Source organism: Cyprinodon variegatus, unplaced genomic scaffold, assembly GCF_000732505.1.
Source record: "Cyprinodon variegatus isolate N-32 unplaced genomic scaffold, C_variegatus-1.0 Scaffold1045, whole genome shotgun sequence".
NCBI classification, from domain to species: Eukaryota; Metazoa; Chordata; class Actinopteri; order Cyprinodontiformes; family Cyprinodontidae; genus Cyprinodon; species Cyprinodon variegatus.
In genome coordinates, this window is record NW_015151498.1 from 187,720 (window position 1) to 201,453 (window position 13,734).

Sequence of the window (13,734 nt, forward strand, 5' to 3'; positions counted from 1 at the left end):
GTACTATTCCTTTAAGGGTCTTGCTCAGAGACCCAGAGTGACAGTCTGTGGGAGTGGGGCTCAAACTCAGAACCTCAGGATTCTAAGCTCTATTCCCTAATCACGACACAACTACCCAACCTAGACTAATACTTGCAGGATCCACTGTAATCTACATCCATCGACTGGATTTTCACATCTGGAGAGTAAACTCTTTGCTCATTCTTTTTACAAAAAATATATCTTTGAACATCTGTTTTTAAGTCTTATAATTTTTTTTTATATGGGTTTAAATCTAGGCTTTGACTGAACCATTCTTACAATTTTTTATTGAAATGATTTTACAGTAGCTATGAGGAATCTAAACTTCAGTCTTAAGCCCTTTTCTCGTGGTTTGCATATAGGCCAAATGTTTAATTTAAGTCTCACCATCCTCCACAGGTTTCCTTATGGATGAGGTGGATTTTGATTGGATGATTTTTCTCATAATAATGACTTTCTTTTTACATTATTCCATCTATATGTCTTTGGTGCAGAACAAACAGACTGAAAGTCTTCCTCCTGAGCTGTCATTCTCTACAGCTCCTAGATGGGCTTGGGTGGTGGTAAATACTTGTGCAAAATAAAATGAAAAAACAAAAAATTGTTTTAAGTGTGTGGAGTACATGTTTATACATATCTGAAGCTGAAAAGCAGGAAAAGCAGCATCTGAAGCTGAAAAGCAGGGGTTTATTTCAGGACGACATTTTTTTAAGGAGGTTGAGGAAACCTGCTGCAAAATGTTGGTTTAATTTCTCTGTGAGGAATTTTTTTCAAATCTATATACACTTTCTATCCCATCATTGACCGTAAATAAAACATAATAACTCTGAAAAGAAAATAACATAGAAATACCTCGTTAGTGCTTTATGAGTGGTGAACAGTAATTCCAGTGATTAGCCACTTAACAATGATAATTTACCCTAGAAGTTATCAACACAGTTTGGGTTTGTTCTGAATATAAACACTAGACCTTGCTAATACTATGGAGAGTGGCAGACGTCCTCCAAAAGAATACATTCGATGATTTGTATAAGCAGTAAGTAAAAATGTTTAGTGAATTTTATCATTTATAACCTTTTTTTATACAGATTATTTCAATTTCAGATTTTGTTTTTAGGAGACTGGCAAAAATGTAAATATGTGCCTTTTTCTGGAAATAAGTAAATTTTCCCTTAAATTGATCAAGTAAGTAATAACATAAATGCTCTTATTACAGAGGAGTGGGCCAAAATACCTGCTGAGCAGAGCAGAAGCTTTACTGAAAGTTAAAGGAATCGTTTAAGTGTAGTTGGGCAATAAAACATTAGATTAAGGGTACCATCATTTTTGTCCAGGCCTGTTTAATGTGTTTATATATATATTATCTCTTTAGTCGGATTCAAGTTTTTTCTATAACCATTGTGGATTTTCTTTTATTAAAAGAGGGAAACCAATGATTTTGTCTGCATGTGCTTGTGATCAAGAACTATCAAGAACCTGATTACCTTCATAGTTTATGTAACAGAAGGATGACAGTTATACAGAAATACTGAAAGAGAAACAAAAACAGGGATTCGGTGAAATGTGTCATTGTGTCAAAAAATTTTAAGAAATAGTTTCAAAGCAGTAAAAACTGCATTTCCTATAAAAATGTGAGACCAGCCCAGCTGAAAGACTTGCAGCGGCACAGAAATCAGGGTTCAACTGTAAAAATGGAAGCAAATATTGAATGCTTTAAATCCTCGTAGAAACCTGCTACTGTTTAAAACAGAGATAATCGGTTACCGGTAAGCTGCTGTCTCAGAAATCTTGCTCTGAAGTTTGCACTATGCTCTGCAGAGAGGTTTGGTGGAATTCCTGGCTTCTTGTATTTCATAATTCTAAAGAAACAGCCATTTGCAAGTCATGCCATGTGAAAGAAGACACATAACTGTATGTTTTCATCAGTACTTTATTGTTGATTTATTGTTAAAGGTTGGACAGAAAGAGGAGCATGTTTGCCAGAAAAAAAAAGAACAAAACAAACATAAAATTTAGGCGTTTAGCTTAATATTATAGTGGATTAACAGCTTTAAGTGGTTAACAATGCAGTGACTATGAAGCTTAAACAAAAACAGGGTTTTGATAATTGCAGCATTCATCTTCACCTGTTCAAACTTTAACATTATAGCAGAATGTAAACAGGTCAAGTGCATTTTTAAAGAAAATAAGTTGTTTGATTGTAAGGAGCATTCGATTTTCATTTTCTACAGGAACTATTATTTCTGGACAGATTTATATATATATATATATATATGCATAAAAAATTGAAGCTGAATGATGAGACTAGCGTAAGGGTAAAGTAGGTAACAACAATAGGAATGATTTAATGCATCCACACAGCATCATCACCAACAATCCCATGTGAACATCTCCACAAATGGTTTGGACTAATATACAATTTGCAACTTTAGCATTTCTCAAAGTACAAAAACCTCAGTAGAGCTGCGTGATTTAAAGGAAAATATTTGATTTGCTTTTTCTATGTATCGAGGACATTTAATGGAACAGGCACTGTTTTCAATAACAGACTTACTAAGAAAGCAGCAACCACAAATAGGCTTGAAACGGAAGGCAACTTGACAGTTTTTGAAGACGTTTTGACACCTATCCACGAGCCTTTGTCAGTTCTGTTGGCTTGCACTATTTACACAGGCATGAGAAAGGAGCCATTCCATGCGTGCATCAGGGTGCTCATAGTGCAAACTAACTGGTTTGCACTTTTATAACAAATATATCTATTTATTTATCTAACCCTAAGTCTAAAGGCACTTTTCTGTTTGCTCTTACAAGATGTCTCTACTCTCAGTTAGCAGTAGCGTATTAGCCACAAAAAACTCCCCTGTGATTGGCGTCCATATAACGTGGCCAATATGCAGAACATTGTGCAAAACACTTTAGATATGTCTGTGGCTAAATATTACAGTCAAGCAGTCCTTTGTTATTGTGCTGATGGACACTTTGGGTTTGATGCCAACCAATATGCATCTCCAGACTGCAGTTGCCTTGTAATGGGGGCATTTTTCTAAATGTTCAAATATTCAATGCTTTGAATATGAAATGGATGAAAAGAAAAAAAACAAAAACAAAGTCAGTTTGTGTAGGAGTAAACTTAAAATTGTTTCAGTTTGGCCACAAGATTGTTAGAGTGTCTTGTTTCCCGTCACTGATGTCATAAGACCAAACATTAGGTTATAGGAAATTATCTAACTGCTACAAAATTCTTATTACCTGTTTCTGTTACTTTGACCGCAGGTTTAGGTAAGAAGTTTTGCTGAAAATGGGTGTTGTTCAAAACATCCCCACAAGGTTTCGCTTGTCAGCATATAAAGCATCTCCCTGAGAATACAGCACCTTATAGGAGGAAGCCCATCTGCAGATCTTTCATCTCTCTACCGTTGATTCCTCTCATCTGACCAACTTGCTCCACAAGATGTGGAAGAACTGGCTGCCGTTCTCCTCAGCAGTCCTGCTCTTTCTCTTGCCCTGGTTTGGTGGTCTGGTCATGGGAGAGATCAGCAAGGACTTCTCTCCCTGCCTCGATTTCTTCTACAATAAAACTCCCCCTAGGGGGATTATTGGTGCAGAATACCAGCCTATTTGTCAGCGCTACAAGAACAGATATCACTTTGCCAGCCTGTACAACCGTCGGCATCGGGCTCCTTTGTACTCTGCCTACATTCTGAGTCCTGCTGATGGAAGGCGGCCCAAACCCAAGTGGAAGTATGAACCACAGGTAGGTCCAATAAGAGACATAGTTGAACTATAAGTCCATGAATTTAGAAAAGTGAAGTGTGTACAAAAGTTTCCAAAGCTGAGTATCATTCTGTCAGTAGTAACTAGTTACTCAGTTACATTTTCATAGGTATTCATTTAATCGTTTTACTGCACATAACTTATAATATTATTTTAGGGTAACACTTCTGGCTGCTCTAATCCAACTTACTTTACTCTATGATGAAATGCCAAGATCTGCAAGTTAGGTTGTGATTTTGATTCAGCTTGTGATGTCTTTCCATATTCTGCTACTTTTTCTGTTTGTCTTTTTATTTCTGTTTGTTTAGCCCTTTTTTTTTTATTTGTTTCTGTGAAGAATTTCTTTGTGTTTTTGGCTGGTTTTGTCTTTACTTCCTCAAGGCATTACTTTTGCTTTTTATTTTACTGCGTCTCTTGTATTTCCTCCATTTTATCGTTTCCCCCACAGCTTCTGTTAATTAGCTGATTTCATGCACCTGTTGCTCATTTGTTTGATTATTCAAACCAGTCTTGATCCCTATATAAGGGATCAGTCTGTTGTTCCTCATTTGCTTGCTATGATCGGCTGAATTCTCAGTATTCACCGTTCTGCCTCTGAGTGTCAGTCTGCATTTTTGTTCAGAACCCCTCAACAAGCCCGTTTTAAACCAAAACTGTTAACTTGCTTCATCGTTTTAATTAAATTTTCTCTTTGTTGAGTCCTTGTATGTTTTGGAACATGGATCTAGAAATATTTTTCTACTACCTTAATTCGTTGTTTTTTAATTATGTTATTTATTTGCTCTGTTTTTGTATTTTTATTATCCTGAAGACTAGAAGCTGCACATAAGTTTTAGATTTTCTGTTTGTTACATAATAATTTAATGAGGGTATTTTTGCTGGGATGATCACCTTGAAGTGACTAAACGTATGCCAGAGTAGTAATACAAATACTTAGTACAATTCTTGGCTTCTCTTCCCACCACTGCCTCTGTATTCATATGCCTCATACACATTTGCACTGTTAAAGTAATTGCCAACTTTTAATGTAAAACACATAAAAGAATATTTCAAAGACTCCTTAAACAATTTTATTGGTATATACATAGTTGTGTCCATAGTAGGAGTTTTATTTAATCTGTTGAAGTTTCTACAATCGATAATTATTGATTGATTTAATCATTCATTCACTGTTGTTCTGCTACCAGTTGGCGTTTTCCGGTGCCAGTCCAGAAATGAAAGATTTTAAAGCCACAGTTGATCAGAATGTTGTTGAAAGCCAAGCCGTCCTCCAGGACTACAAGAACTCTGACTTCTCCAAAGGTCACCTCTGTCCTAGTATGCACCAGAGGAGGGAAGAAGACAGGAAAGCCACCTTTACTCTGACAAACATTGTCCCTCAACGGGTTGCCTCCAACTCTGGGCCCTGGAACAGGCTGGAGAAAGAGGTGCTGAACAGATTCAAGGACTTCTGCAACGGGCTGATGTACGTAATCACTGGTACCATGCCTTACAAATCAAATACACGCTGGATCAATAACAGAGTGTCTGTTCCTGAGTACATGTGGTCTGCTTACTGCTGCCCCTCGTACAGAGCTGACCTCCCTGAGGCTATGAAACAGTTCTTTCCTACATTTGGTGCCGTGGGAAGAAATGATCGCAGCAGCGGAGAGGAGATTGTTCCTATTAATGCTGCAGTGAAGCCATCATTTCGAGGTTATGATGTAAGGCAGGTGCCTCTGAAGAATTTGGAGGGCATCCTGGCGCAGAGGCTGAATGCTACTATCCGTCTGTTTAGAGGAAAATGTGAGAAATGAAGGAATTCAAATTTATAAAAGGATCGGCTTTATTACTCACCACTGAGTCACAAGTAATAATTTGGATTGTTTTATTTGTTATAATAAATTTTACAAGGGCTACAATCAACCAGACTCTATTGTTTTTTTTCTGTGTCTAATTTTCCATTAAACAATTAGAGAATAAGCATGAAACAAAACGAGACTTAAGGCTTTTTGTCATAATAGTTTGATGCTTTTGAAAGATTTTTTTTCTCTTCATTTCTGATGTAATCTATTTGTATTAATCTGTGCTGTAATTGACTTGGAATTCGTATGATTGGATTACATTTCATGAGAGGAAATCTGTTGTTGCCTGGATAAATGAATGAAGTTGAGTTGAATGTACAATAACCAATATTATGGAAATTAAAACTAACAGAACAAAGGAGAGACTCATAATTATTTACATAAAAATTATTTTTAAAATTATGTTTCCCTTTGGGATTGATAAAGTATTTTTGAATTGAATTGAAATGAATGATATGCTCCCACTGATCTAATCATAATCATAAAACTGTTTTTAGGCCTGGTTTGGCCTCTAGTCTGCCTTTATTCACAGATTAGATATAACCCAACAACTCTAGGTTCACTGGCGGCCAAGGTGGGAGTGCCCCTTTGACTTGCACTCTTCCCACATAGCAACAGCACAGTTATTGTATAATTATTATTTTTAAAGGCAATAACCTGAAGAATAAATATAAGTTTTAGGGATAGAATTACAATATTACAATATACAACAACTTAAAGAGTCTGTGAATGTGGTGAGTGCAAAATTAAAAGTAACTTTCAGCTGTAAAATCTAAAGTAAAGTTAAAATATCAAGGTTAAGACAATAAATTTGAAAGGCAAAAGTGAAACAGAATAAATGTTAACTTGAAAGACGAGCACCCTGAGAAATAACTTATTACAATAACCAAGTGTTTTGTGTCATATATAGACCAGAATAAATCAAAAGCAGAACTCAACTATCTCAATGTATTTGTAAAAAAATAAAAAATAAAAATCTTATTTACTTAAAAACATTATACCACAATGTGCAATCAAAGTCATCTTAATGAATGTCAACAATACAGGATCACTAAGATCTCTTTTTAAGGAAAATAAGTTGACACAGAACTTACACCAAAATCTCACTAATATTCCCAATTTTTAAATTTAACTAATCAGAATTTCCTATTTCAGTATCCATGGTTTCACAATATATAAATACCGGTACATTTAGTTCATTTTTCTCATTATGCAATGTTGCACCATGTCCAGCAGATGGCGCCCCCGGCAGCTGCCTGTGTCGCCTGTTGGAAAATGCCCTGTTCAACCACTGATCTCTATTCACATAAATGATTGGTGCAGATACCTTCTGATTGCAGAAGGATGCAGGAAGCCTGAAGTATAAATATACTGAGCATTTTAAAGTGGTGTTTGTTTAATAAGCTATATAGAGTGTTTGAAGATTAGATAAAAACTAAGCAAAACGTTGCAGAAAGGTTTTAAACCTTAAGGGTTATAAAGGGTTATCTTTTCACTTTCTCTCTATTCTACAGCGCCCCCTGCAGGCTTTCCAGTAGCTAAACTCCCCCTTTGCTTCTTCCTCCCTTTATAGAGTGGATGTTTTTCTACTTTATTCCATCCAGACCAATTTACTCTGAGCTTCTCTGTGGCCACAATGCTCAGGGGCCGTTTTAGTCTAAAGCTAACTACAATATTAGTATATTTATTAGACAAAATTACATTTTTGAGGACTCTTTTTTTTACTGAACAACAGTCAAGAGCCAATTTAAACCGCTAATAAAGGAACATTGAAAAAAGGGGAAGTGATATTTTGGCTTTCTGAGAAAAATCCATCATGGCACAGCTAGAGGGGATTGTCTGTTAACATTGAACTCAAATAAATGGAAAAAGGCGAGAATAACTTATATTATGTTTAACATAAATGATCAAGTTCAATCATGTTAAGAATGGGGTATGTGATTAGAACTACCGGTATATATTTCAGGCCCTGGTGCAGTTTGCAGCACTGCTGCCTTGCAAAAACATGACTGTTGGATTAATTGGTGTCTTTACATTGTCCTTAGGTGTGTGTACGCATGATCGTATGTCTCTGTGTTGCCCTGCGCCAGACTGACGACCTGTCCAGGGTGCAGACTGCTGGAAACACAGAATTCACATTAAATTCTTCGTTTCTAGCAACCCTGAGGACTATTTAATTCTTCTACAATTCTTCAGCGCAAACACAACACAGGAATGTTGTTAAATCTGAAGCCTAAAAGCAGAAAGACACATGGTGTTGTTTATCATTCAACTTGTTTATCATACAACTTTACTTTTAATTGATCAGCATCATTTACACAGAATATTAAATGTTATTTCAGAATTTTTAATGTTATTTCAGTGGAACAGGCTTTTTGGAACGTTGACCACTTAAGTTCTCACTTTCTAAACACTGACTGTTTATCTTTGTTCTTTGGGAGATTTTTAATTAGCAAGGCATGTGAGAACCAGTGGAGCAATATTTTCTTTCCAGTCAGGTAAAATAACTGGAAGAAAATAAATCCAGAGAGCACCCTGTTAACACTGTGAGTACAGAAGGAAATATCAGGGTTTTTGGAACAAGGTCTTCTGAGAGGCAGCAAACCGTGACAATTGAACCTGTAAATAAAGTGCACACATTTCATCTGATGAATCAAAACGTTTATTTTTTTTACCAGTGACCAAAACACAAAGATACAAAATACAAAGCCTACAAAACGGTCAGTTAAATTGGCAGGAAAGGAACTGGTACTAAATACAAGTGAATTATTGCTAAAATAATGAAAACTAACAATGTAGTCTTTCTTATAAATATTTTCTGATTTTACACATTTCCACAGAAAAACAGCAGATATTTTAATGACCTGCAACAATACGACTTTTTGAGTTGATTTCTTGCCAGCAAAAATCACCCAGGTGCACCTATAACGTTATCACAGAGTAACGCAGTCGTGTTCGTTCGCCAACTCCAACTTTCTACAGAGTTTGAGGTTCTTAAAGGGAGGCTCTAAAAGCACTGATGGTTCTTCAGCTCCTCCACATCAAAGAAGCTCCTCCCACAGTTGGAGCACTGCAGTGTTGGCTTCTCACTGTTGTGAATCAGCTGGTGTCTTTTTAAATACTCCACACGGCTGAAGCGTTTCCCGCAGGCCTCGCATCCGTATGGACGTTCCCCCGTGTGGATTCGCTGGTGCCTCTCCAGGTTGCCTAGACGACTGAAGCAGCGACCACATTGCGGGCAGCGATGTGGCCTCTCGCCTGTGTGCACCAGGTGATGGCGTTCTAGGGACCGCGAGTGTGTGAAACGCTTCCCGCAGATCTCGCAGCAGTGCGGTCGCTCAGCAGCGCAGGCGCACTCGTGGTTTTTGAGGGCCCAGGCATGGCTGAAAGTGTTGCCACAGTGGGCACAGGGGAAGAGGCCCCCCTCTGCTCCGCTGCCCTGTAGATGGGCGACACCTAGTGGACACGGATGCTCATCTAGCTCCGCCTCTGAAGTGAAGCCTCCTCCACAATGTGGACAGAAGTGGAGCAGATCTCCTCCACCCTCTTCTTCTCCGCTCTCCTCAACGCTTCCAGGAGCAGACAGATGATGCAGCTGCTCTGACTCTGCCTGCTCTACAGAACCCTCTACAGGCTTTACAACAGCACAGTCTGCCTCTCTCAGCTTCTTCGACCAGGCTAGCTTTAGCTCCAACCCATCCACGCCTTCAGCCCTCACATCTTTCAAAGCAGCTTGCACAACACAATTCTCCCTCTGCAGAGCAGGAGGCTTAGGATCCAGTTCTTCTTCCTGTTCCAGTCCATCCAGTCCAATGTACTTCGGAGCCACGCTTGTCTCATTCCCTTGTGTCACCTCGCTGTCGCTCCGTGTTGTACCGGTGGCCTGCTCGCGGCCTCTCTCAGCTCTCAGCGCAGATTCCAGACCTCGAAGCTCATCCATTGTCATGCCTCCAGCTGATGGTTCAGGACGGTTCAGAGCCCAGTCCTCCTCTCCTTTCTGATGAAGAGTTGGAGGGCGATCTGTGAGGTCTGCAGGGGAGACACAGAGGGAGGAGGGAGTTTGTGAGATGAATAGTTTGCACTTTCTGTAAAACTGCTCGTCTCTGAAGTCTTTCGAAGTCTGACACCATTACCTTCACTCGAGGGTTTTGAGCCACAGTGGAGGTTCTGGCTGGGTGGATTCATCTTCAAAGCCTCCTTTATGAGCCTCAGAGAAGCTGGCTGATAGCCTTCAGTCTGAGAAAACTACATCAAACCACAGAGAGAAAAACACAGTCATTGAAGAGGATAGGATTTGTTTGAAAATCAGAGTCTGTTTATCTAGGTTTTTTTAAAAGAACAAATGATCTCAGCAGAACTAAATTGCAATCTTAATCAAGTTTTTTTTAAAATAAAAGTTTAGTAGTTTTGCAGGTACTACACAAAAAGATGGATGCAGAGGACTGGAAGCTAGTAGAAAAATACATGTTAATGTATAAACAGCTGTTGATGTGAGTAAATGTGTCAGGGTAGGTAGCCGTTGCTTAGACTAAAATAAAGCTTAAAAGTTAAAGAAAGCCAGTTTTTATTTAATCAGCGCATAATTAATTGTTATAGGATGGTAAATAACTAACAGTAAATGTAGTGTGTATCGCTAAAGGGGTTGATATTATTGCCGATAGAAAGATGCCTGGATGAAAAAAGGCATACTTTATCTAAATTATATATGGCCTGTACTTATATAGCGCTTTATCGAGTCAGAGGACTTGACCAAAGCTTTACACTACATTCATTCACCCATTCAGTCACACACTGATGGTGGCAAGCTACATCGTAGCCACAGCTGCCCTGGGGCTCACTGACCACCATCAGTCTAAATCTAAGGAGTTTGATCTAAATCAAACTCTTGCCGTTCTTGTCTGCTGTGATGCACGGTGGTGGCTGAGTCATCATTTCGCTTGTTTTGTTTCTACACACACTTCCCTTTTATTTTTTTAAAACTATATTTCTAAAAACTATGGTTTGTATTTGGATTCAGTCCAGTAGAGTTAATGTTTGGAGAAACCGAGTTTGCGGGTTGTTTCTCCCAGCTTGGTGCTACCTAAAGCCTGAAAACGTTGTTTCATTCAGTCTGAAGAGCAAAACGGAATATTCATTTTCTACGTCTTAAAACACACTTTCAATTATCTCAGCTCTTATTATGACCTGGACTATTCAAACACATGGTTGATCTAAACCATGAAGTTTTTTCCAAGTCAAAAGCCTGTTTTTGAAGCTAGTAACAGATTTCCTTATCTATCTAATAGTTAGCTCCATCTATTTTGATTTGGCTGAGATGCTGTATGAATTTACTACTTGGGTGTCAGGCTGCATAGTTAAAAGCTTCTCATCTCTTCCAGCTTTTTTTTTTCAAGCTAAAAGTACTAGACAGTTGAAGATCTCCACTCCAGAGAAATTCTTGAAGATTAAAAAACTAATCAGCAGCGTTCCCGCCATCATAAACATTTCGTGTGTGAATTTCTTTTTTTGAGGAAAGAAAAAGGGCAGGAGAAACTCTCATCACATCTCCTCATTATCTCTGTCAACATTTCCCATGATCTGCCGAGCAACACAGTGATGCTGCGCCACTTTTCTCCTCCTACTCCTCCTCCGAGAAAGCCTGTCTCTCTTACCTCCTCTTTGATGTTGGCATTCTCCTCCCCCTCACCGGTGAAGCTGCCCTCCCCGTCCTCGTCCTCCACCATCTCTTCCTCCTCCTCCTCATCCCTGGGGAACTGGACATGGTACGCCTCCCTGGCCTCCTTCCCCCCTCTTTCTCCTGCTGCTGTTACTAGGCCTAAAGCTCCAGTTCCTCCTCCTCCCCCACTGCTTCCGCCACCTCCTCCTTCCTCCCACACACCTCCAGGCCATTCTTTGCCATGGGCTGCTGATGGGACCTTCTTCTGCTTGCCTCCTGCAGATAGGGGAGGGTGGCAAAGGAAGGACAGAAAGGAGGCGTGGAGACAGAGGGCACAGGGAGACAGAAGATGAAATATGAGGGGGAGAGAGATGAGTGGGAGGAGATGATTAGGCGGGTGAAGAAGAGAATATGGGAGAAAGGAAGATGGGGAAATGAGTGGAACAGAGGTTGGGGTGAAGGAGAGAAGAAATCAAGCAGAGGGAGGAGTATGGATGATGAACAAGTGAGGAGTGTGGGCGTAGAGGGAGCGAACATGTGAGAAATGACAGGAGAGGAAGAAGAGTTGTTGAGAAGGAGGAGACGCAGGGTGGCATGTTGAAGGAGAGCATGAAGGAGTAGAGAGAAAAAAAGAGAAGTTGAGTGTGTAATTAAGGAGGGCGATGGAGAGAGAAGCAGGAGAGGAGGCGGGGGAGAGAGTGTTTGTGTGTGCAACGTGATCAAGCAGGAGGAGGAGAGCGGAAGGAGGAGCAGGAAGGGGAGGAGGGAGCCAGAAGCAGAGGAGCAAGGCAGGAAGGGAGGGAGCAAAAGCAAAGAGGAGTGGGAGGGACAGAATGCAGTGGAAAGCAGGAGAGGGGGGAGGTGAAAGATGGAGGGAGAAATCATGAGGAGGAGGCGGAGGAGGAATGGAGGAGGGAGGGAGAGAGATCAGCTCTTGCCAGATGGTTTCCAACAAAACAAGTGTGTCAGTGTCTGCACAGCCAGATTAAAGCCTCGTTCAATAAAAAAAAATCTGCCAGGAACTGATGAAAATACAAGTGTTTGGTTTTCAATCCTTCTTTAGAGGCCAATAGAAATACTTACGGGCGATGTCAACTTTCCGTTTCTGCCTTCCTCCAAGCTCCTCTGCCGCCGCCAGCCCGGCGTTGCGGCGGTTGGCCGCCCAGCCCATGCCGTACTTCCGCTCGGTCCTCAGCTTGCTCTCGGTGAGCTTGAGCCGCAGCTTCAGAGCCTCGTTCTCCTTCCTGTTGAGAGACAGCTCCACCAGGTAGTCGCTCACGGCCTCCTGGAACAGCTTGCTGATCTCACACACCGAGGCGCGGATCAGGCTGTCCATAACCGCCGTGAGATGCGTCTCAAAGGCGCTCACCGACTCCTCCATCATGTCGACTTCCAGCTGTGGACACGATCAACACAACATAAACATTAAAATCCTCGCATTAAACCAAAGATTTCGACAACATGATCCTAAAAGTTGATCATAACGTCTCAAACAGACGTTACTTTGAGCTCAAATGTGTGAATCAACTGTTAAATCCCAGGTTACCACACCTGAAACAACTCAACCTAACCATAAAGCTTAGATTTATTAGCCCCTGTAACCGTAACCATGGTGATGTGGCAGTTATTTAAACACCAGCAGAGAGATCTTCAGTATTTTCACATGTTGGCTAACTCCAAAACCCGCAACAATGTTTAAGTGGAAGCAGCAGGAGCTCTAGTGCTAGCAACCAGGCTAATTTAGCTCTTTATACGCACCTTCTGCAGATGATAAGCCCACTATTACCTCACCACACGTAAAATAATAAAACACACGGTGTGGTTGTATTTATCACAGACGGTCGTAGCGGGAAATCAGCTCTGGGAAGCGGCCGCAGCCCAACTTCAGCCCCCTCCGTCTCCCTTTCTCCTGCTGCCTTCAACTGTTTTCCTCCTCCTCGGCTCCTTCAGCTCTGCTTATGATGCATGCCCATTACCGTAATAACTCTACTACGACGTTCAGCTGTAATTTGTAAAAAGTGCGCATTCTCGATTTTTTTATTGAAATAATTAAAAGCCAGATTACAAACATGCAGGTCAATAATTAACATATGTCACACACCCAGGGAAGCAACACTTTACTAATTTACTCAGCTACTAATTTACTCAGCTACATATCACGGTAGCTGATATGGAAGTCCCAAATCTCATTGTATCCGTTGCAGAATATAATGACAATAAAGGCTTTTTGACTTTGACTTTGACTTTTGACTTTGACTTTTGAGTAACTTTTTGACAAAAAAAGTACTTTAAGAAGAAGTTTTACAACATGGCACTTTTCTTGAGTAATATATTGGTAAAATATTTCCATTTTTACTTGAGTAAAAGGTTTTTTGCTACTCCATTAAGTGTGAGTAACCTATATATAAAACACAGTTAATGTTTATCTAGTGAATCTAC

At 40.0% G+C, this 13,734-nt stretch overlaps 2 protein-coding genes across 2 annotated transcripts; one reads left to right on the forward strand and one right to left on the reverse strand.

Moving 5' to 3' along the window:
• The first annotated feature begins 3,472 nt into the window (after positions 1–3,472).
• On the forward strand, positions 3,473–5,634 carry LOC107101016 (endonuclease domain-containing 1 protein-like). The gene is made up of 2 exons (XM_015399752.1): positions 3,473–3,775; positions 4,983–5,634. Exons 1-2 carry the CDS (start codon positions 3,473–3,475, stop codon positions 5,589–5,591), a joined length of 912 nt encoding a protein of 303 aa, XP_015255238.1. The 3' UTR covers positions 5,592–5,634.
• Positions 5,635–8,294: 2,660 nt separating this feature from the next.
• LOC107101028 (zinc finger protein 92 homolog) lies at positions 8,295–13,235 on the reverse strand. Its single transcript, XM_015399777.1, has 5 exons — positions 13,054–13,235; positions 12,379–12,691; positions 11,291–11,571; positions 9,773–9,884; positions 8,295–9,668 (listed from the first exon to the last, which is right to left on the reverse strand). Exons 2-5 carry the CDS (start codon positions 12,677–12,679, stop codon positions 8,647–8,649), a joined length of 1,716 nt encoding a protein of 571 aa, XP_015255263.1. The 5' UTR covers positions 12,680–12,691; positions 13,054–13,235; the 3' UTR covers positions 8,295–8,646.
• Positions 13,236–13,734: the final 499 nt, after the last annotated feature.